Source organism: Camelus bactrianus, chromosome 17, assembly GCF_048773025.1.
Source record: "Camelus bactrianus isolate YW-2024 breed Bactrian camel chromosome 17, ASM4877302v1, whole genome shotgun sequence".
In the NCBI taxonomy this organism is placed as follows: Eukaryota; Metazoa; Chordata; class Mammalia; order Artiodactyla; family Camelidae; genus Camelus; species Camelus bactrianus.
In genome coordinates, this window is record NC_133555.1 from 161,481 (window position 1) to 182,868 (window position 21,388).

The 21,388-nt window shown below is 59.6% G+C and overlaps 1 protein-coding gene across 2 annotated transcripts in view; it reads left to right on the forward strand.

Moving 5' to 3' along the window:
* Window positions 1–5,982: 5,982 nt before the first annotated feature.
* The window catches only part of ALDH1L1 (aldehyde dehydrogenase 1 family member L1), a 46,952-nt gene continuing 31,546 nt past the window's right edge, over window positions 5,983–21,388 (forward strand). For both annotated transcript variants that reach the window (XM_074344150.1, XM_074344151.1), the window contains exons 1-8: window positions 5,983–6,136; window positions 10,118–10,269; window positions 11,878–12,112; window positions 12,864–13,029; window positions 14,727–14,828; window positions 15,520–15,609; window positions 16,795–16,932; window positions 18,891–19,016. In XM_074344150.1, coding sequence (XP_074200251.1) covers window positions 10,143–10,269; window positions 11,878–12,112; window positions 12,864–13,029; window positions 14,727–14,828; window positions 15,520–15,609; window positions 16,795–16,932; window positions 18,891–19,016 — 984 coding nt within the window. In that variant the 5' untranslated portion in view covers window positions 5,983–6,136; window positions 10,118–10,142. The remainder of the gene's footprint in view (window positions 6,137–10,117; window positions 10,270–11,877; window positions 12,113–12,863; window positions 13,030–14,726; window positions 14,829–15,519; window positions 15,610–16,794; window positions 16,933–18,890; window positions 19,017–21,388) is intronic.

A 21,388-nucleotide genomic window follows, 5' to 3' on the forward strand; every position in this document is an offset into this window, starting at 1 on the left:
GATGTCCCCTAAGTGGCGCCCTGTGCTCCCTGGAGACAGGCTCCCTTCACTTAGCCCCACGTTGCTGCGTGCAGGCCTTCCTTTCTGGGGGGACGTAGTGTCCACTGGGAAACTCTCCCACGGCTTGTCTACTCTTCCTTCAACTGGTGGCCCTTGGAGGGTGTCCTTTTCTTGGCTACGATGAGTAAGGTGCTGTGAAGACTCCACAAGTCTGTGTGTGGATGTGTTTTTTTTTCCTCTTGGGTGAAATATCTGGGAGCAGAAAGGCTGGATCACAGGATGTGCAATTCATTTTTAATATAATAAATTGCAAAACAAAGCAAGAAAATTTCTGCAGTTAAACAGGGTGGTTGCTGGCCCAGAACAGGCAGGTGTCAATTGGAGAGAAGACAAAAATGTGTGGCTCCAAATGCCAGCCTCAAACAGGCTCTCCCTTGGAACAGCGGTCACCTGGGGCCCTCCACCCCCAGGACCACTGCTTCAGGTGGCCCCTCCCACCCTCTGTCCCCCGTCCTCTCGGGGCGCCTCCGGTCCAGTTGCTCCTGAGTGACCACTCGCAGGCCAGGAGGGGCCCCTAGCTCACGGACCTCTGCAATCCCCCTGCCCATTAGCACTTTACTCGCCCAGCTCAGACTCTAAGGTTTACTGCTGCCCTTTGCTTTTCACTGAAACCGTCTGGGAGAATTGCCAGCTTTGGATAAAGCCAAAGACCTGTTTCCTTTGCCTCAAGCCTGACCTTTGAGTAGCCTGGGGCTGCTGAGACGGGATCTCAAGTCAGTACAGAGCGGTCCTACACCAATCTTGCATGAGCCTTCAGCGCTACCCAGGCTACTTGAACTTTCTCAGATCAACCCCCTTTCCTTCATCCCACCTCAGCAGATGGTGCTTGGAGAGAGAAAGAAAGCCATAAGGTGAGATCTACCGTCCTGTACCAACAGGAAACACTGATAAAGGAAATCCACCATTCCACCCATCCATCCACCCACCCAGGCATCCATCTGTCAGTCATCATCCATCCGTCATCCATCCACCCACCCGGGCATCCGTTGTCACCCATCACCATCCATTGTCCGTCTTGCTTCCCTGCCCTTGTCCCTTTGGCCACGTGGCATCGAAGGCCTCTCTGACTCTGTGTTTAGATGCCTTCCCTCCCCACATTGGCAGGAACCACAGACGCTAATTCTCCTCTTTCTTTTATGCACCTTTTCCTTCTCAGCTGAATCCTTTCCACTGGCTTTTTGCACACCTTAGCCTCTCTCATTAGAAACCTCTTCCCCACCTGCGGGTCCTTCTGCCACCCTGCCTGCTCCCTACCTCCCCTCACAGGCAGACGCTTGTCCCCAAGTCCGCACGCTCAGGCTCCTCACCCCCCAGGCTGGCTCGGCTCCCGTCCCCCAGACCCAGTGCTCAGCGAGGTGGTCCCAGGCCTGATGCGCACACGCGCTCCCCGCGCAGCTTCTCCACAGCGGTGGGTGCTCATGGGCAGACGGAGCCTGGTGCCTCGCCCTCCCCGCTGCCCTGTATTGCAGGGGCCTGGCCTCAGAGAGCAGCGTTCTTAGGCTCCCTTGCCAGCAAGTGCCTGTCAGTTTGTTCAGGCACCATGAAACCCTGGTGGGGGATGGGAAGAGGGTGAGCTGGTCAGGCAGCATCTCGGGAGGGGCTGCGTCTCCTTGACCCCCAGGGCAGCCCTGCCAGTCCCCGTTCCCACACGGCCCTCTGCTCAGTTCTTTCTCTGCTGGGTGACTCCAACCTCAGCTCCGCGGTGTGGAGCAGAGGGGGCGAGAGTCTTGGCAACCAGGTATGTGACCGCCCTGAGGCCACAGCACAGGCCGCACACAGTGGTCCAGGCAGGAGGAAGCGTGTGCGCTGGGTGTGGCACCAGTGACCTTGTCTCCCCTCGTCCACCTGGCCTACAGGTGGCGTCGGCTTCCTGTCCGCTACTCAGCTCTGGGGCCCTCGCCGTTTCTGGTCTGCACTCTCCTCTCCTCTGGTGCTGAGTGACATCTGCCCCACTGAGCGTGGGTGGGTCTCTCCTGACCAGGCCCCCGGGCTCCCTAGGTCCGTGCTCCTTCCCTGGCTGCTCTGGATTCAGACCTGGAAAGGCATCCACTGGCCTCTTCCCAACCGGCAGAGGGTCCTGGAAGGAGATGGACAAGAGGAGGCGGGCAGGGTGGGCATTTCGTGCCCGGTCCCCCTTGTGGCCGCTGCGTCCTGGCCCAGGTCCCTGCTCTACATACACAGCCCTTCTCTGGGGGTGGAAAATGCTCCAGGCCCCTCCCCACCCCTAGGGCCCAGAGGTGGTGACAGCTGCCGCCCTGGCCCCGGGCCCCACCCGCAAGCCCTCGGACCCCCGGGCCCTGCCCGCGTGCCCTCGGACGAGCACGGTGTCCTCACTGGTCCCCCGCTTCCTGGGGTCCCCACCTCGTGTTCTCCAGTGCAGACAGTGCTTCCCGGATGCCAGGCCCAGGACCAGCAGGGAGCCGGGACAGTTGTCAACAGGGACACCGTTCCTATGTTTAATGCTAAATGATCATTTTAATGAAATTATTACAGCCAAAGGAGACTGATTTTTAAAAAAATTAATTGTGGTAAAATAACACAACATTTACCATCTTAACCATTTTTAAGTGTCCAGGTCAGTGACATTAAGCACATAACACTGTTGTGCAGCCGTCACCACCATCATCTCTAGAACCTCTCATCTTCCCAAACTGTAGCTCTGTCCCCACTAACCTCTCACTCCCCACCCCTCCCCAGCCGCTGGCCCCCACCGTCTACTTTCTGTCTCTGGATGTGACTGCTCCAGGGACCTGCTGTAAGTGAGATCACACCGTCTCTGTCCTTCTGTGACTGGCTTGTTTCACTGAGCACAATGTCCTCAAGGTTCATCTGTGTCACGGCCTGTTAGGAGTTCCTTCCTTTTTAAGCCTGAATAATATTCCAGGAAATTGATGTTTTTTTCCAGATGTTCTTATGTTGCAAAATAGAAATTTAGCCACCCAATGCCAGCTGCCCAAGTGCTTCTGCAGTGGCCCTGGCCTGTGAAACAGCACATCTGACCACCGCTAGACGCAGGGGCAGGCAGATTCCAGCCCAGCTTCTCTGGGCCAGCTGCCCAGGGGTCATGCCTCTTCCCCTCCCCCACACACCCCTGCGTTCATTCTTACTCTACTCCCCACCTGAATCTTTCCCATTTTTTCCTATTTAAACTCATGCTGGTCCTGCCAGGCCTTATCCTCCCAAGGAGGCCTGACACACCCCAGGTCCCATCTCCTAATGTCCCCCTCTCACAGGTCACAGCACGTCCCCATCTTTGGTTTCTGCTACCCCTGCCCCGGGGTTACAAGCAATTCCAGGAGGAAGGCTGCACCCAACTCTCCCCAGTTCTTACTTCCTCCCCTGCAGTGAGCTCCTGGGGGCCACCTGCAGGGCAGGCTCTGTCCCAGGCGCAGGGATACACATGCAAAACCACCCCAAGGTTTGATTTAGCATGGGGGTCAGGGGTCTCCTTCAGAGGAGAACAGCTGCGAACTTTGCCCCCGTCAGCCCCACTCTCCAGAAACACTTTTGTTTGTATTCCCAGGTCCTTGGATGGACCCTGTTTCAAAGTCTGGAGCTGTATTAAGGCTGACTCATACGTGACCTCTGTCTATGCTGTGGTCCGAATATCTCATCCCCCAGATCCATTTGCTGGACCCTAACCCCAAAGATGGTGGTTTAGGAGGTGAGGCCTTTGGGAGGCGATCAGGTCGCGAGGGTGGAAAGGGGGCCCAGAGCTCCCTCGCCCCTTCTGCCCTGTGAGGACACAGCAAGGAGTCTGTGGCCCAGAGAGGGCCCTCACTCGGCCCTGCAGACGCCCCGACCTCAGTCCTACGGCCCCTGAACGGCGAGCAGCAAGTGTCTGCTTGTGGCGCCCTGCCACAGCAGCCCCAGCAGCCCCAGCCGACGAAGGCGTGGGTGAAGTCACACACTGCCCCTTTCAGGGGGACAGGGAGGAAAACCACACTGCCTTCTCAGTTCCCGGGGGGAGAGGCACTAGGTGGGTGCGAGCAGGGGAAGTCTCACTTTGCACCTGAACAGGAGGTGCAGAGGGAATGCCACCCCAAGTTGGAAAAGACGGTTTGGGTCACGTGCCTGCTCTCTGATTTCCCGAGGCCCGGACCCTGCCAAGTTAATGTTTCCCTTGCAGCATGAGCACACACAGCGTAACCCAGCCATCGAGCTCCCAAAGGACAGCTGAATCATCCTTACACAACAGAAAGAGGTCATTCTGGTCACCCACCCATGTGGCTCGAGCCTGCCTGGCCCTCTCAGCTGCCCCTGGATTAAAGCAGTAGCCCCATCCTCTCACCCACAGCACAGGGCTGAGCAATCACCCGCTGTCCTCCTGGCCCCGAGGGGCCTGCAGAGGCTCTCTCTGTTGGCCATGTCCTCCATCCACACTCACTCACTGGGCTCTCTTCTGAAGCAGGCCCAGTGCAGAGCTCTGGGGTGCACGGTGCCCCCACTCAGGAGTCTGGCCATCGTGGAAGGAAGTAGACAAGCACATGGAAAATTATATAAGGGTGTGATCTGTGCTGTGAATGTGGGCATTCCTGAGGGGAGAGGGCTGGGCTGCAGGAGCCAATCCCTGAGCCCCAGTGAGGCTCAGAGAGATGAAGTGAAGGACTGAGACTGCTTCTTGCCAGAAGAACTCGGGAGGGGGCAGTTCCAGAGGTCTCTTTCCACTTGGCACTGTCTCTGATCCTCTCAGTCCAAGCTTTTGCCAATGTAATTCTTTTAAAAACTCTGTGTGTCTTCTATGACTCTTACTGAGGTTCAGTCCTTTCAGCACCTGGCAGACCCACTCACTTCTCTGAGATATACCCTTCTCTACCTTGGGCTTCTGCGGGATGACAATGTTAAGTTTTCTGAAAGTCCCCCTGCTTAACTGAATACTCTAGGTGCCACTTTTGACATTTTTGAGGACTTTCCTAAGGGCCTTACAGCCACACCCTGGGCTTCATCTTCAGATCATCTTTTCCTAGTGGGGCCCTGAATCACGCCTGCGCCTGAGAGCTGTGTGTTCATTTTAGCATCGTTTGACATCTGGAGATGCTGGGAATTTTCAAAACCAGCAAGTTCCGGTTCCTTTTTGTTTAACAGCCCTCCTCTGGCTTAGCATCTCTCTTCTCTCACATTTTAGTTCAAGCAGCAAGAAGAAGCCAGGAGGCACCTTCGACAGTCTGCCTGGAAACTTCCTCTGCCAGACGGCCCAATTCACTCGGCGTATTTTCTGCTTTTCACGTTACTGCGGGTGGCAGTGTTGCTCAATTTTCTGCTTAGACTTCCCTCCTCTCAGCATGCAGGCTAAGACAATGCGTTCTTCTCTGACATCCTGACGCCCTTCTGGGGGTCCACCTCCAAGCCGTTCTTTCAGAGTCACCTGTCATTCTGCCTTCTCCACCCCAGCTTCAGAGTTCTTCTCACATGACTTTCCCACCCCAGGCTCCTCACATTCAGCCGTTAGTTCCAGAAATTCTACTGAACACCTGCTAGCACAAGGCACTACATCGGGTGTTGGGGATTCCTGGGGACCGAGAGTCTTTGCCCTCCTGCTCTGGTGGGCGAGACAGTCAAGCAGATACTCCCAGAAGCAGTAATAAAGCTGAAGTTGGGGAGTAGGGGGTGCTTGAAGGAAAACCAAAGCCCTTCTGCGGTGGTGTGAGGAGGGGTCTGTCCTCCTGGGTGCGAGCTTGGGAACGCTTCCCTTCAGATGTGGCATCTGAGGGGAGCCGCCTGAAGTACGAGTGGGGTTCCCTGGAGAAAGAGGATGCACAGCCCGCAGACAGTTGCTGAGCGGTGAGCGAGACCACCCGGCCCAGGGAGACTTTGCCCTGTCAGGTCAGCCTTGCAGGAACAAGCACGGGGCCTTTCAAAGCCCGCTGAATTCTGGAAGGGTCCATAGCCCTGGAGCGCCCTCCCCGCCTGGACCCGCGTGACTTTCCGTCCGTCCCCTCCCCTCCCCTCCGGCAGCGGCGCGGGACTGGCGGGGGCGGGCCCGGGCCCACCTCCCCGCCCGCGCCCTCCCGGACCTACCCGGGCCGGACTCAGAAGCCCGCTCTGGCCCTGCCGCCTGCGCCTCCTCCCGTGCGTGGTGAGTGCCCACTGCCCTGCGCCCCGGGCAGGAGGCTGCCCCAGCCCTCGGGGCTCCCGGCTCCGGGCTCCGGGCTCCCCGCGGGAGCCCCTGAGGGGCGAGCCTCGCCGCGGGGACCCTACGTCTGGGGTCCGGGTCGGGGGTCCTCCTTGGGGCAGCGGAGGCGCCAGCCTGGCGGGGGTCCTCGGGCCACAGGCCGGCGACACCGCGGAAGATCGCGCAGCGCAGGCCGGCAGGGGACGGGAGGGGCGCTTTCCGGAGCCTGCACCGCGGGGCGGGTGGGCGTTACCAGCCTGCTCACAGAAGAGAAAACTGAGGTTCGGAGAGGGACAGGGACAAGTCAGAGGTGATGCGATGGCCCGTGGCGGACGGACGGACGGACGGACAGCCTGTCCCCCTGCCTCCGAAGTCCCTCACCCCATTCTGGGAACTGGCAACGGTGCCCCATGATTGGCCAAATCTCGGGGCCGGGCACCAGGGCCTCTTGTGATTGGAGAGCTCCAGGCCCCCTGCCGCGGCCCTTTCCGGGCTGGGGGAGCTGGGATCCCGGAGCCCCAGCCCGGCCCCACCATCTGGTTTTGGGGTCGTGCCTTACAGCCAGGTCCCCTCGTCATCTGCCCAGGCCCTTCACCTGCCACCTGCCTAGGGGAGGCAGGACTGCCCTCCAGGTGCGCAGAGACAGAATCTAGTATTCTTGGATGCGCGGTGAGGCTTGTGCTCTGGCACCTGGTGACAGTGTTTTCTCCCCACTCCCTCGCTTCTCCGTGAAATAGGGCAAGTTTCTTCAGCTCTGAATTTTAGTTTCTTTGGCTGAAGTTGGGAGGGGCAATAACTCATAGTGCCTGACCCACTAAGGTTGCTTCAAAAAGACGTGAGATTGCGTGCCACATCGGGCCCTGGAGGCCCTGTGCAAAGGGAACATACTGGCATCATCCTCCCCATCACATTAGGAGAAAAGCCTGTGCCATCTCTTTTGGAGACAAGGAAATCGAGGCTTAGAGAGGGAAACCATTGCCACCTGGAGGCTCAGGTGGTCAGAGCAGCAGCAGCATGGCCTGTCCCCTGTGCCCAGAACCGTGGGAAAGACTGCGGTTGGAGCATGACCCCACCGGGGACTCCAGGGCAAGTGTGCCCACCAGCAGGTGCCCAGCAGGTAAGACTGACTGTGGGAGAAGAGTCAGCCCTGGGCCCAGCAGAGGGCAGCTGGAACAGGCGTTTTTGTGGCTGGGTGCCCAGCTCCACGGAGCCTCTGCCCATGCTAGAACTGCCTTTCCCCACGGGCCCCATGACCACAGCACATGGCGTGGAACAGAGGGTCCCAGCTGCTGCCATGCTTAGCACCGCTGGCCAGGCAGGAGGCCTAGGGAGCCTCACGGTCCCCCAGCTGCCACCTCAGCCCCACAGCATCCCCATGAACCTTGGGCCAAGGGCACCGAGGGTGCCAACTCAGGCAGGAGGCCGAGGCTGGGAGGCTGCCTTCGGCCCACATGGGGCTCTGCGTCTCCTCCCTTCCCTTTCCTCCCCTCCTGGCACCTGATTGTCCTGGCACCAAAGGTCAAGGTGAACCGTCCCACCTAGTGCTCCTGTCCCACTAGCTCTACAGTGGCTTCCTCCACCCTGCCTCCCTGCTTCCAAAAGGATCTCTTTTGTCCCCTTTTATTTTTCCAAGAAATTGATGCTCAATATAGAAAAACAACATTCTAGTTAGAAAAAGATAGTTACAGTCATCAAAAGACTTCCAAACCCCAAAACTCTACCCAGTGACTTTTAACATTTGTGTGAATCCATTCAGGCCTTTATTCAGCCAGCTGACACTTGCACACGTATACACACACCACACACACGTGCACACACACGTGCACCACACACATATACAAATGCACGCATACACGCACCACATACACGCACACACCACACATACACATGCACACACGTATGCACCCACACGCGCACACACACATGCACCCCACACACATGCACACAAACACACCACACACATGTGTGCGTGCACACACACCCCATCATTCTCATTCACTTGACAATGTCTTTTGCAGAAGCATTTAATCTTGGTGACGTCCAGCTTATTTTTTTCTTTCATGAATTGTGCCTTTGGTGTTGTATCTAAAAAGTCGCCACATACTCCAGGTCCTCTAGGTTTTCTCCTGTGTTACCTTCTAAGAATTTTGTACATTTGCATTTTACATTTAGGTCTGCAATGGATTTTGAGTTAATTTTGGGAAGGATGTAGGTCTGTGTCTAGAGTCATCTTTTGTATGTGGATGTCCAGTTGTTCTGGCGCCACTTGTTGAAAAGACTGTCTTTGCTCCGTTGTATTACCTTTGCTCCTTTGTCAAACCATAAAGGTTTTAGAAGGCAAAAAGAACATCTCTGTGAACCTGGAGCAGGCAAAGATTCCTTTACAAGAATACAAAACCCACTCAGCATAAAGGGAGGCTTTGGTACAGTGCACTGTTCAGTACAGTATGAGAACTGTCTTCATTAAAAGACACCGTAGAGTGAAAAGGCCAGTCACAGAATGGGAGGCGTTTTTCATAATTACATCTGACAAAGGACTCGTAGTCTAGATTATTTAAAACAAAAGCCAACAAACTAAAACCTCCTGCAAATGAGCAAGGGAAAGACCACCCAGTGGAAAAAATAGACGAAAGACTTGAAGAGGCAGTCCCCACATAAAGGTATCCAAGTGGCTGTGCCACCGAAGAGGTGGTCACCTCCATCGGTGGTCAGGGACTGGCCAATGAGCCCCGGAGGGCAGCCCTGGTTCACGTTAGCAAGGCTGTGAAGTGGGTGGGCAGGAGGCCGCAGGGCAGAGCACGTGGAAATTGGCACCACCACTTTGGAAGCTCTGAGCCTGTGAGGGCTGAGCATTTCCACACCTGCGACCCGGGAATTCCACTCCTGGGTACATACCCAGAAGAAACGTGTACCTACGTTCAGCAGGAGCTAGGCCCCGGATCTTCACCACAGCCCCGTGGGCGACAGCCTGCAGCTGGCATTTCCCTCCGTAGCAGACAGGGTAGATGGACATTCTTACTCACACTCACAGTGCAGTACCAGGGCGCAGCCGCCCGGACAGCCCACAGAGCATCGCACGGTGTGACGCTGTTTCTGTAAGTAGAGTCTACTCGCCCCTCTCCCTGTCATTCAGGTGGGCCTCTGGAGTGCCTCTCTGTCTGAGTGCGGAGTACCGGGGTGTGCACAGTGTGTGGAAGTTCACTGGAGCACATGCTTATGACTTGTGCGCTTTTCTGTGTGTCCAAAGCATGTAATAAAATTCAGTAAAATTTTCAAAAAGTGTATATTTTTATAAATAGATAATTAAAAGAAATACATCAAGTGGGTAACAGGCTTTAGTGCTACGGGCACGGAGAATGAATGGCCGAACTTCGGAGAACTGCGAGGTCCAGGGGGTGTCATTCATATACCTTCCTTCTTGGCTGTCCAGTGGCACCCCGTCCCCCTTGCCCCCACCTTCAGTCCTCGGGCTGTCCTCTGGGCATCATTCGGGCCCAGGCCCCTGCCTGCTGCTCGAGGAAGCCCAGCCTGCAGGCTGAAAGCCATTTGGGGTCATCTCTCTCAACAGGTGAGGAGGCTGAGGCTGGTGTGACTTCACCGAGGTCACATACCTGGTTAGTTACAGAAATACCCTTATATACAGCTCAGAGGATGTGACACGCAGGGGTATCACGTGATACTCAGCACCATTTTAGGGGGTTTCAGGAGGGAGTCCCTAAGTCTGCAACCGCAGGCAACTCACCACTGTGGCGTCTGAAATTCCACCACTGGGGACCTCCCCCTCTGGAGAGGAGACGTGGCCATCTCCCTGCAGGGGCTGGCAGTCCAGGGAGCCAGGAGGTGGGCTGGGGCTGGGGCGGGGCTGGCGGGCGAGGCTCTGGGCAGCTCCCCACCCCAGCCCAGGCCCGCGAGCCCTGTCTGACACGAGGCCTCCTTCTTTCCCAGGTATTCCTGACCGAGCGCCGCTGTCATGAAGATCGCAGTGATCGGACAGAGCCTGTTCGGCCAGGAAGTATACTCTCACCTGAGGGAGGAGGGTCATGAGGTCGTGGGCGTGTTCACTGTGCCAGACAAGGACGGAAAGGCGGACCCCCTGGGTGAGCGGGTGGCTCAGGAGCACAGAGCGGGGGTGCCCGGTGGGCGGTGGTGGGAGCGGAGCCCATGGGGCCCTGTGCTGAGGTCGTGGGCCTCCCTGGATGGAAGCAGCTGTACGTGGTCCACCCTGACCCTGCTCAGGGGCCAACTGGCTGCTGGGCTTTCTGGAACAAAGTGAATGGTGGGATGGGGTCTGTGTCATGGAAGAGGGCTGTGGGGAAGCCGGGCCTGCTCCCAGGGCCCTGCAGTGTGGCCGCTCCAGGCTTCCCCGACCCCCGCACCTGGGCTCTGAAAGGGCCGCCAGGTGGGGGTCCCTGCGGGCCCACAGCCTCAGATGTGAGTGTGCGCTGCAGCCCCCCGTCGCAGGGAGGGCCTGTCAGGCAGAGTGCCGGGCCCCCGCGCCACCCCCTACTCTGGGAGTTTCTGCTTACAGGGAAGGGCTGGGGCCTGAGAATCTGCATTTCCAATGCATTCCCAGTGATGCTGACCCTCCTTCTCTGGGAGAAGCACTGCTGAGCTGGCAAGCTCAGCAGCAAGGCGGGAGGCAGGGGCCCTTGGCTCCACAGACAGACCCTCCAGGGACACTCGTGGGTCCTTCTCAGGCCTGATGGACTCAGAACGTGGGGCCAGATTAGGAAAGGGGCCTTGCGGGCTGCCAGGCACCAGGGCTCGGCTCATTAGGAAGAGAGAGTCTTCCAGATGGAGCGGTGCAGGCTGACCACCGGCTCGGCTCCGCCACACCCCAGTGCCAGCCAGGCCGCTGTTCTAGACCCCACCCACTGAGTCTGGCCACTAAGCGACTGCTGAACCCAGCTCTGAGCCTGGCTGCGGCTGCTCCTTGACCTGCCCTCGGATGTCCTGCGGATGTCCCTGGTCATGGTGGGGACCGCTTCTGCAAGCACAGCCCAGTCTGCTCACATCAGTCCACCTCCCTCGACACCCTGAACACGGGGCGCAGAGGCAGAGGGGCCAGGGAGTGGGTCAGGTCCCTCGGGGGCAGATCAGCAGGTATGTTAGCAGAGACCCAGTACAGGGAAGTGTTCACGGCTACAGGAGAGGGCGGGCCGAGGAGAGCTCTGAGGAGCCAGGTGGTGACTGGAGGAGGCAGCTGCCACCTGTTGGAGGTGGGGGCAGGGACAGAGGGGAGAAGCTGTAACTTCAAAACCTTGGAAGCCTGGGGACCATAATCAGGCCTTCGAGCAGGGTGTGCTGCTGCTGGGGCCGGGGAGGGGCCCTGCAGGTGGGACCTGGGACACAGGGTCGGGGTAGGGGGTGGGTACCGTCTTGAGGACAGTTCTGCAGATGTTGGGAAAATGCCAAACGGACTCAGCTGCTGCTCTGGGAAGGCACCGCTGCCGCTGGGGTGAAGAGGTGAGGCTAGTCAGACGGTCTAGGGGAGGGAGGCACTCAGAAGTCTTGGCGGTCAGTAGCGGGCAGTCCAGGCAAAACCGTTCCTGTCCCCTCTGCTGCCCAGGAGCCCCGCTGGCAGCAAGGATGTTGGGAGGGACAGGCCTGGAGAGGAGGTGCAGGAGCCACTGGGCTGGAGAGGCTGAGGCGCTGAGCGTGCGTGGGTGCGGGGCAGGGCTGGACTCTCACCCGCTGTCCCGCAGGCCTGAAGGCGGAGAAGGATGGAGTGCCCGTGTTCAAGTTCCCCCGCTGGCGGGCCAAGGGCCAGGTTCTGCCCGATGTGGTGGCGGAGTACCAAGCTCTGGGTGCCGAGCTCAACGTCCTGCCCTTCTGTAGCCAGTTCATCCCCATGGAGATCATTGGGGCTCCCCGCCACGGCTCCATCATCTACCACCCGAGTCTGCTCCCCCGGCACCGAGGGGCCTCGGCCATCCACTGGTGAGACAGGGCCACGACGCCCACCTGCCCCAGTTGTCCCCTCCGTCAGCCCGGAGCTCTTCTCTGGGGCGTCTGTGCCATGCTGCCAGACGGCATCCACATGGTGGACTGTAGTGCGATCGTCAGCAAGAACTGGGGTCAGGCTTCGCCGCGCGCTCTGCGTCCCACAGTGAACCCCAAAGTGTTCCCATCCTGGAACGGGGTCACCCAGACAGAGCGGGTTAAGGGCTCCCACACACTGCCAGAGCTCTCAGCAGCCCCCCACTTGGAAAGAGATCGAGACACAGTGAAGACTTGCCTGAATAGGAGGGTTTGGGACAATGGGCGGTGTTGAGGCTGGTGGCTAGAGAGCTCGGAGGGGCGGTCGGGGCAGGGAGACATCCCAGCTGGGAAAAGACAGCAGGTTTGCAGTCAGACTGGCCTGGCTGGGATCCAGGCTCCCTGACCCCCAGTCACGTCTCTGCACTTCTCCGGGCCTCAGTCTCCTTGTCTGTGGAAGGCGGGCGAAGCCTGTGATACTGGTTGGGAGGATAAAGTCACGCAAGGCATTAGGGCTTTTTGCACAACACCTGGCACACAGCTGGCGTCAGCAAGTGCCGTCTTCCTTCCCGTTCGTGCCACAGCGGGTGTGGGTCCTCCCCTGGAGGGAAGGGGCATGTCCCAGGGTGTCGTGGGCCACAGGGGCAGCCCCCAGGGCCTCTTCTCTGTGGTCCTTCCTCCTGGACTTAGCCTTTCACTCTTCTGCTCCTAGGACCCTCATTCATGGAGACAAGAAAGGGGGGTTTACCATCTTCTGGGCGGACGATGGTCTGGACACTGGGGACCTTTTGCTCCAGAAGGAGTGTGAGATCCTCCCGGACGACACCGTGACTACCCTGTACAACCGCTTCCTCTTCCCCGAAGGCGTCAAGGGGATGGTGAGGGCTGGGGGCTGGCCGTGTGGCATGTGTCCCGGTGGCCCCCCCAGCCTGGCACCCTCTTTTGGTCAGCCTGCTGCCGCCGAGCTGGACAGGAATGTGCTCCCCCAATTCCAGCATGTGGAGGGGGAGAGCGCTCATTTCAGGGTCTCAGGGAGGCAGGGTTAGGACATAATGTGTTGTATTAGGCAGGACTCTTGCCTACTACTGTCGGAAGCCATCTCAACAAGCTTCAGCCAAAAGCGGACATTTTGGGCTCATTTAAGAGAGAAGACGGAAGGCAGGCATGTCACCAAGCTGTGACATGGGATTCCATCTCTCTTTTTTCACCCTGACTCTATTTTTCTCTGTTTGGTAGCTTCATCCTCAGGTTGGCTGCCCTTAAATGGGAGGAAAGAGTCACGGGTGGCTCGAGGTTTACACCCCTTGATTCCAGGGGAGAGAACCCCTCTTTCTTCTAGAATTTATGAATAGAAAATCAGAGGAGACTCTGATTGGCCAGTTTTAGGTCGTGTGACCACTCTGAGCTGATCACTGGCCAGGAAGGTGGAGTGCTCTGATTGGCAGCCTCAGTCCTGTGCTTCCTTACGTGGGGAGGAGGTGGCGAGGTGAGGGGGGAGTGGTTGAGGCGGTGGCCTGGGGAGCAGGTTGCCCAGGTGTAGTCACTGGACTGAGTTCTCGTGGGAGGGGCAGGGGGAGGGGGACAGACCCAGAGGGCTGATGTCAGAGCAGGTTGTGCAGGCCCCTAGGGGTCAGTGTGTTTGGGGGCGCCGGGGTCCAGCAGGGGAGGCCAGCCAGGACAGGGGTCAGGCAGGGCGGCTCCTAGCACAGCGGTGACTGCCGCCCAAATGCCCAGCGGCCCCAGCCCTGGGCCCGGCGTCTGCCGGCCAGGGTCCAGCTGCTCACCAAGGAGTGAGCAAGCAGGCCTGCGAGAGGTCTGACGCGACTCACCCCACAGAAGCAGCCTTCAGGGCCGCACCCCTGGTAGGCAGCCGCCAGTCACACGTGCTCTTACACTGATTTAAGTGGATTTAATTAAAGATCGAGGCCACCGAGCTCACTGGCTGCATTTTAGGTCCCAAGTAACCGCGTAGGCCCAGCAGCCTCTGAACTGGACAGTGGTCCACGGCCATCACCACAGAAGTTCGCCCGGGCAGTCCTGCCGTGCGCGTTTCTGACCTCCCCTGGTTTCTCAGCCTTGGCATCTCGGGGGGCCCCCCCAACCCCCTCCTCCCTCACAGCGGGGCAGAGTTCCTCGGCTGTCTTCCCGTTTTCTCCTGATTCCTTCGCTCGCAACCTTCCTCTTTCCTGTGACAAACTGCTCCCCTGCTTGGCTTGGGACCTCCACGTCCGTCACGGGGCTCAGGGTCCATCCTCCCTAAAAGGCGGGGAGCTTTTGGACAAAAATGTGGAGGCTCGTTTGGGCTAGCACCGCACAGGGCTTCAGTTTGCACAGCCTTCCGGGGCCTTGTGTTGGGGGAGGGCGGGGTTGCGTACTCATTGCTCAGGTTGCAGTTAGATTCGGGGTGACCCCACCTGCTCATGCAGCAGATGTTCCTTGAGTGCCCGCTGGGTGCCAGGCATGGTGCCAGGCAGGTCTGGTCAGTGTGGGGCTGGGTCCAGACAATGTGAACCCAGGGGCTGGGAGTTAGGGCAGGGTTCTAATGCTGGGGACGCCAACGAACGGGTCTCCCCAGGTTCAGGCCGTGAGGCTCATTGCTGAGGGCAAAGCCCCCAGACTCCCTCAGCCTGAGGACGGAGCCACCTATGAGGGGATTCAGAAGAAGGAGACAGCCAGGGTGAGTGCGGAGCCCCGCCCTGTGCATGGGCGGGGCTGGGGCTCACTGGGTGGCCGGCCAGGTCGTGGTGGTTTAAGGCCTGAAATTCGAGCATCCCCCACGGGAGGCGTGAGCAGGCTCGTGTGGCACCTGGACAGGTGGGGAACGGGGTCAGTTTGGGTTCTTCCCGGTTCCCCTTTAGGAAGAGGCAGGCAGGGCCCCCGGGGGAAGACTTGGGGGAGGGTGTGAAAAATCAGTGCTGCTGGGAGTCTCTAAGAGTGAATCCAGTTCCTCGGAGCTGTCACAGTGAGGGAGCAGAGGGCTCAGGGCTGATGGGGTGCTGCATGGGGGCCTAGTGAGCCCTGCAGCTGAGGAAGGGGAGGAGGAGCTGCCGGGGGCCCATGGGGTAGCCTGCACTTTGAATTGGGCCTTGGCCATCTTAACAGAACGTTGTCTTCCCCAAACCATACTGAAGTTTACATCACGGGGGAAGACTGAGGCTTCGAGCACACTCAGAGCCAGGTTCCAGGGAGAAGCCCAGCCCAGCTCTGGGACTCAGAGTAGAGTCAAGAGGAAGCCAGACTTCCCAGCCCTTCCCCAGGGCTCCACCCATTGTCAGGGGATCCTCAGGGCCTGAGGGGAGGCCAGAGGTGTTGCCCAGATGGTCAGGGAGCCGGGAGCGACCACTGAGCACACACATCCTGCCCCACAGATCAACTGGGACCAGCCAGCAGAGGCCATACATAACTGGATCCGTGGGAACGACAAGGTGCCGGGCGCCTGGACGGAGGCCGGTGGGCAGGTATGTCCCTGCGTGGTCGGGTGGGCCGAGCTCCCGGCTGTAAAACTGTGAACTATGTTTGAATGAAATGGTAAACAGCCATTGTTCAGACCCCCAACCCTGCCCAGGTGCCCCAGGTCCCCCAGCCCCGCGCACAGCATGGCTCCAGGCCTCCAGGCCTCCAGGCCTCCAGACCCGGCAGCAGCTCTGGGGTGGAGCTGTGCTGGGTGTAACATACTTTGAGTCTCACCCCTGGGCTCTGTCAAAAGTTTGGAAACAGCAGAAGTAAGACTAACGAGTCACTGAAGTGGCACTTAGCAGAAATGTGTCGTGCACACACCAGAGAGGCGGTGCAGGAAGCAGGAGCCCTCGAGCCAGGCTCCAGGTGAGGCTCCTGGTCGGCTGAGTGGTGGGGAGGTGGGAGCTGGCTAGAACGTCAGAGTTTTCTTACATGACAGGGGGTCAGCTAGTGGCTACTGTGTATCGATTTTGAGGAACAGTTTAAAGTTTGCTTACGGTTTCCGGAGACATGAGCGAGAAGTGACTGAGGTCAGGTTAGTCCTGCTTGTCTTGTGAAATGGGCCAAACCAAGTTCTGCTTGTCGCTGAACTGGCCTTGTCTGCTCGGGGGGCTTTCAAGGCTGGTCTCCACTGGGGTTTGATTTTAGCAGCACTCGGAGACCCCAGGCCCAGCTCTAACTCCAGCTTCATCCCAGGGGGAGGGGCGGCATGGTCGGGCCAGGGTAGCGGGCAGGTTAGATGCTGAGAAGGGGACCTGGGGCTCACGGACTCTCAAGAGGCATTGGGGCTGGTGGGACCGTGAGCAGAGGGCCTACGGCCACCCACGTCTAAGGCAGCCCTCTCCTCCACAAAGCCCAGGGTGTCCAAACCCCTGCTCACGGCTGACTGCCCAGACCGTCCAAGGTCCCTCTGCTGCCCTCACCGCAACAAGAACCTTTGCAAAGTGGCCGGGGCTCAGCGGCTTCCCCAGGGCAGTGTCTCGCTCTGTGATGCCCGCGTAGACTTTCTGCCAGTTTGTCCCCCTGGGTCCAAGCCCCAAGGCAGTGTGAGGAGTCACGGGGCCTCCTGAGGCCCCACAAGGTGGCGGCCCTGGCCCCGGCCTGTGCCCCCAGCCCCACACAGCCCTGCCCGGTCCGCACAGCCGGGCCGCTCATCCTCCGTCTGCTGGCTTTCCTGCCCTTAACAGAAGCTGACATTTTTCAACTCAACGCTGAACACTGCAGGCCTGGTGCCGGAGGGAGAAGATTTGCCCATCCCGGGAGCTCGTCGTCCAGGGGTAGTCACCAAAGCGGGACTCATCCTCTTCGGGAACGATGACCAAATGGTAATGGTGCTGCCGTGGGTCACTGTCGTAGTGTAGGCTCAGGCCTACTCCGGCTGTTCTGGAGAAAGCAGGCAAAGGGGACCACAGGCTTCAGGATGGGAGACTCCACCCTTGCCCCCGAGCACAGCTTACTTCCCTGTCCTGGGAGGCCGGCCCCTGGCTCTGCCTGACCATGTGTCCCCCACAAGCTGGGTGTCAGAGTCGGGGAGAGACCCTCTCCCAGGAGCCCTGAACGCGGGATCTGGTTTTAGTCCAGCAGATGGTCCAGGTGTTTGACCTGTGCTTTGGTTTCCTTCTCTTCAAACAAGGAAGCCGTAGTGAAAACCCCTGGAGCCATGCTGGGCACATAACATGCTCAGTGGTAGAGTGCATGCTTAGCATGCATGAGCTCCTGGGTTCAATCCCCAGCACGTCCATTAAATAAATAAATAAACAAACCTCATTCCCCGCCCCCCAGAGAAGTGTAACGTGCTGTGATTCGCGTTAGCCAAATGCAACTCAGATAGCTGCGACGATTTGTGGAGTGCCTGCACGCCAGGCACTGTTTTAAAACAATTTGAGGCATGAAATTTAGTTTTCCCAACAGCTATATGAAATGTGTATTAATATTACACCCACATTACTGAGCAGAAAACTGAAGCAAAATGATTTAAATAACCTGTCCAGCATCACACGGGCTGGTCCGTGGCAGAGCTGGAATTCAGGCCGTCGCCCCAGGGCTCTGAGCTCCACTGCTGGCCGTGACGCTACCGCTGCTGCTCTCTGCGTGCAGTGGTCGGGCAGGTCTGGACCTGAGGGTACTGGGGCAGGGAAGAAGGGCCAGGCAGGGGTCTTCGAGTACTTTGGGGAGCTTCATTGTGGATGTCAAGCCCTGGGCGGGGTGGGTGTGTACAGGCCAGGGGGACGTGGAGCAGCTCTGCAGAGACGGTGCGAGCTCACGCTGGGTGCCCGCCCCGCCGCACTCTGCGTCCGCGGGCCTCCCCGAGGAGGTGATCGGGTATTTCAGGTTTCAATTCACGGTTGCTGGTGCAGTTGGCTCAGGTTCTGGGAGCAGCGTCCGAGACGGGAGTTGTGCGTGTGAGCTGTCGAGGGAGGCAGGCTGCGGCGCAGGGCGACTGAGCCAAGACAAGGGTCTGGAGCAGTGCGGCCTCGATCTGGTCCCAGGGCGGGCTCTGCGGTGAACTGGGCCTGCTGGTTGTGCTCCCGCGTCCTCACGCTGGGCAGCGAGGCGTGGCTCCTGGGCCTCTCTGCGTGGTGGTGCTGGTCCGCCAGCCGCAGTCAGGGAGGAGAGGGCAGGTGTGGACCACTAGCCCAGGCTTGCAGCAGCTGGAAGGTGACGTCTCTGGCCAGGAGGGGCTGGGACCGTCTCCGCCCCGATATCCACAGGGACAGCAAAGTGCAAGAGGAAGCCTTGGCAGAGACCTGTGGTTGAGGCACCTTCCAGGAACTTCCCTGTAGGCCTGGCTGGGCTTTAGCTCCAGGCCCTCTTTGCAAGGCAGCCAGGGACGAGGCTTCCATTCCTTCGGGCATGTACAGGTGTACGGTCCTCATAGACCAGTCTGATCCGACAGACACGTCCTCTGCCGTGAGCTCACCCGCTCCCCTGCCCACCTCTGCGCCCAGAGGGGCGTCTGACCTGCACCGGTGTTCACGGGGTTTTAGACGCTGGGCTGTTGGACAGTTCGTTGTTTTCTGCATTGATTTTCAAAACAGCACTTGAAATACTTCTGTCTAGTGAGCAGGCAGCAGCTTTACAGAAATAATAAAACCGCTGCGCTTTTGAGAAGTGAGCGTGTGGTGGGGTGGCCGGCAGGGGGCGCGAGTTGGATGCACCCCGAGAGCGGCGGCCCCTCCGCCTGGTTGCGTCTCCTCTTCACTCCCCAGGGCTCCGGCTGGGGACCGGGCTGAGCGGGGCCCCCACGAGGCAGCGCAGGTGCTGTGACAGCCTTCCTTTACAGCTGCTGGTGAAGAACGTCCAGCTGGAGGACGGCAGGATGATCCCAGCCTCACACTTCTTCAAGGGGGCAGACAGCAGCGCCCTGGAGCTGACGGAGGAGGAGCTGGTCACCGCGGAGGCCGTGCGGGTGAGACCCCTGCAGGCTCCCGTCTGGTTGGGCAGGTGGTGCACTGCACACATGTTTGCAAACTGCACTCCCTGGGGTCAGGCTGTGCACACCCTCTGGGGGTAGATGTGCCGACCCCAGGCACACTGTCGGTTCTGTCCTGTGTTGGGGCTTCCTGGTGTCCCCGGCCCCTCCTTCCCCTGCCACTGGGGCCCTGGGGTTTGACCAGCTGGGCCTGCCTCTTCTGGGGACTTGCTGTCATCAGTGGGCCGATGGAACAGGAGCCCCTGGAATAGCCAAGGGAGTCAGGTGCCAAGCCCACGGCCCTCCGAGAGAGCCTGTGCCCTGGAACCTTCTGGAAAGGCTTCCCCAGAGGGAGACCCTGCATGGTCCCCTGCTCAGGTGCCATAGTTGGTCGATCTGGACTCTAGGCCCGCTTGCCTGTGTGACTCGGGACAGCACACCCCCGTCTGAGGCTCAGCCTCCCCCACCTGGAGGCCAGGCAGCGCCCTGCCCAGAGCTGCTCCCGCCCCTCCCCGCCCTCCCCACCCCGCTCCCCCGGAAGCCGTGGTTTGGATGACATGCAGCCGGATTACCCAGAGGGCATCGGGTGGGTTTTCAGCCTCTCAGTCATCCAGCCGTGTGTTGCTTCTCTAAGATGTGCACGCAGACACAAGGGGTGTGACGGGGGCACTGTCCCTGCTGTCCTGCGTGCCCCTCATGGGGACGAGTGAGCAACCAAGCGCGTGAATAAAGTATCTTCAGGCAGGAGGCATGCTGGGAGGCAGTGTCGGGAGTGAGGGGCCAACTACAGGAGGGGCCGGGGGTTGGTCTGAGCCAAGACCTGAGTAGAGAGATAACGTCCTTGGAGACAGAAGGCACAGAAAATGCCGAGGCCCCGAGCGTCGGGGAGCCGCGATGGTGGCGGCGGTGGTGGTGAAGGTGTGGAAGACAAGAGCAGGGCAGGGCTGCCAGCAAGGTGCGGGAGGAGCCCAGGACACCGAGCACTTCCAAGGTGAAGGCTGAACGTTCTGAATGTCTGTTGGAAAAAAAAACAGCCTATTTATTCAAAAACTGTTCTTGGAGCAATTGCTCTGGCCCTGGCCCATGCCGGCCTGGGGTTTCAGGGCGGCTGGACAGACTTCTTACAGCCGAGCGGCCCTCGGGGTGGATGCGGCTGTGTGTTTGTGGAGGACGCCGGGTGGCAGAGGGAGGGACACGTCTGAAAATGACAGCTTGGCGGCACTTGCTAGGGCCTCAGTAAATGTTGACCGGGAGCCTGACAGTCACAGGAAAAGCAGATGCTCCCAGAGTGTCGGGGTTACTCTGAACGTGGAGCAGGGGCCGTGCGGGGCTCTGTGGTTCCAGGAGCTGCTGCACCCACGCGCTCTGCCTTTCTCACGCGGGGAGCCTCCCAAGGCTGCCGCCAGCCCTTTGCCCAGATGAGGAAACTGAGGCCCAGCAGGCCGCCTGCACCTGCTGGCTTGTTGGCCCGAGCTGGGATCTAGACGAGGCTGTGTGGCCTCTCAGTTCCCACCCCTCCTAGATGGACTGTGCACAGAGTGCCCACACGCCAGCGGCGGCTGGTGGCCCCAGGCCGAACAAGGCTTAGGAGGGCAGCCTGCCAGCAGAGCGTCAGTGAAGGTTTGGGGAAGAGGGGACGTGGCAGTCGGCCCTGAGGGATGCCCAGGATGTTAGCATGAGCTGGGGGTTCCAGGTAGCATGTCACCAGTGGGTGAGGGCCTGAGCACAGGCCCAGAGAGAAGGCGGTCACTGGGGGCAGGGGTGGCCGGTGACAGGGAGGTGGGAGCAGCCAAATCCAGGACAGCTTCCCGAGAGAGGCCGGGAGAGGTCCAGCTGGGGGTCCCTGGGGGCTGTTTCCGGTCGGGTCTTGCCCACCCTCCATTCAAGGCAGTGACCAGCCACAGCCTGCCGCCCAGCCAGAGTCGGGGCCCTCCCACCTCCTGTTCTGAGAGGCTTGGCTGGGAGCTGCCCAGAGAGCGGGTCAGGTCCCTACCCAAGGGCTTGTGCATTCACGAACCATCCCTGCTGTGCTGTCTGCCATGTGACGGCAGCCACACACCAGTGTCCCGCTGGGGACCCCCCAAACCAGATGACGCACCCAACGGGGCCAGCAAGAGGGGGCTTGGGAGCAGCTGGCCCTGCACCCCAGTACGTCCAGCCCTCCCGCCACCCCTGCACTGGTGTGGGGCCCCCGAGGGGCTGGCATCAGGGTGAGGTGGGCAGGAGAAGTGGGCAGGTGAGGTGGGCAGGAGGGCAGCTGGGCTCCTGCTTCCCCAGGGAGGCGGTCACCCCAGCACGTCTGGCCTGTGGAGCGGACAAAGCCAGCCTGGCGCCGGGTGGTAGGCACGCTCCCCGGAGCTGCTCCCTCC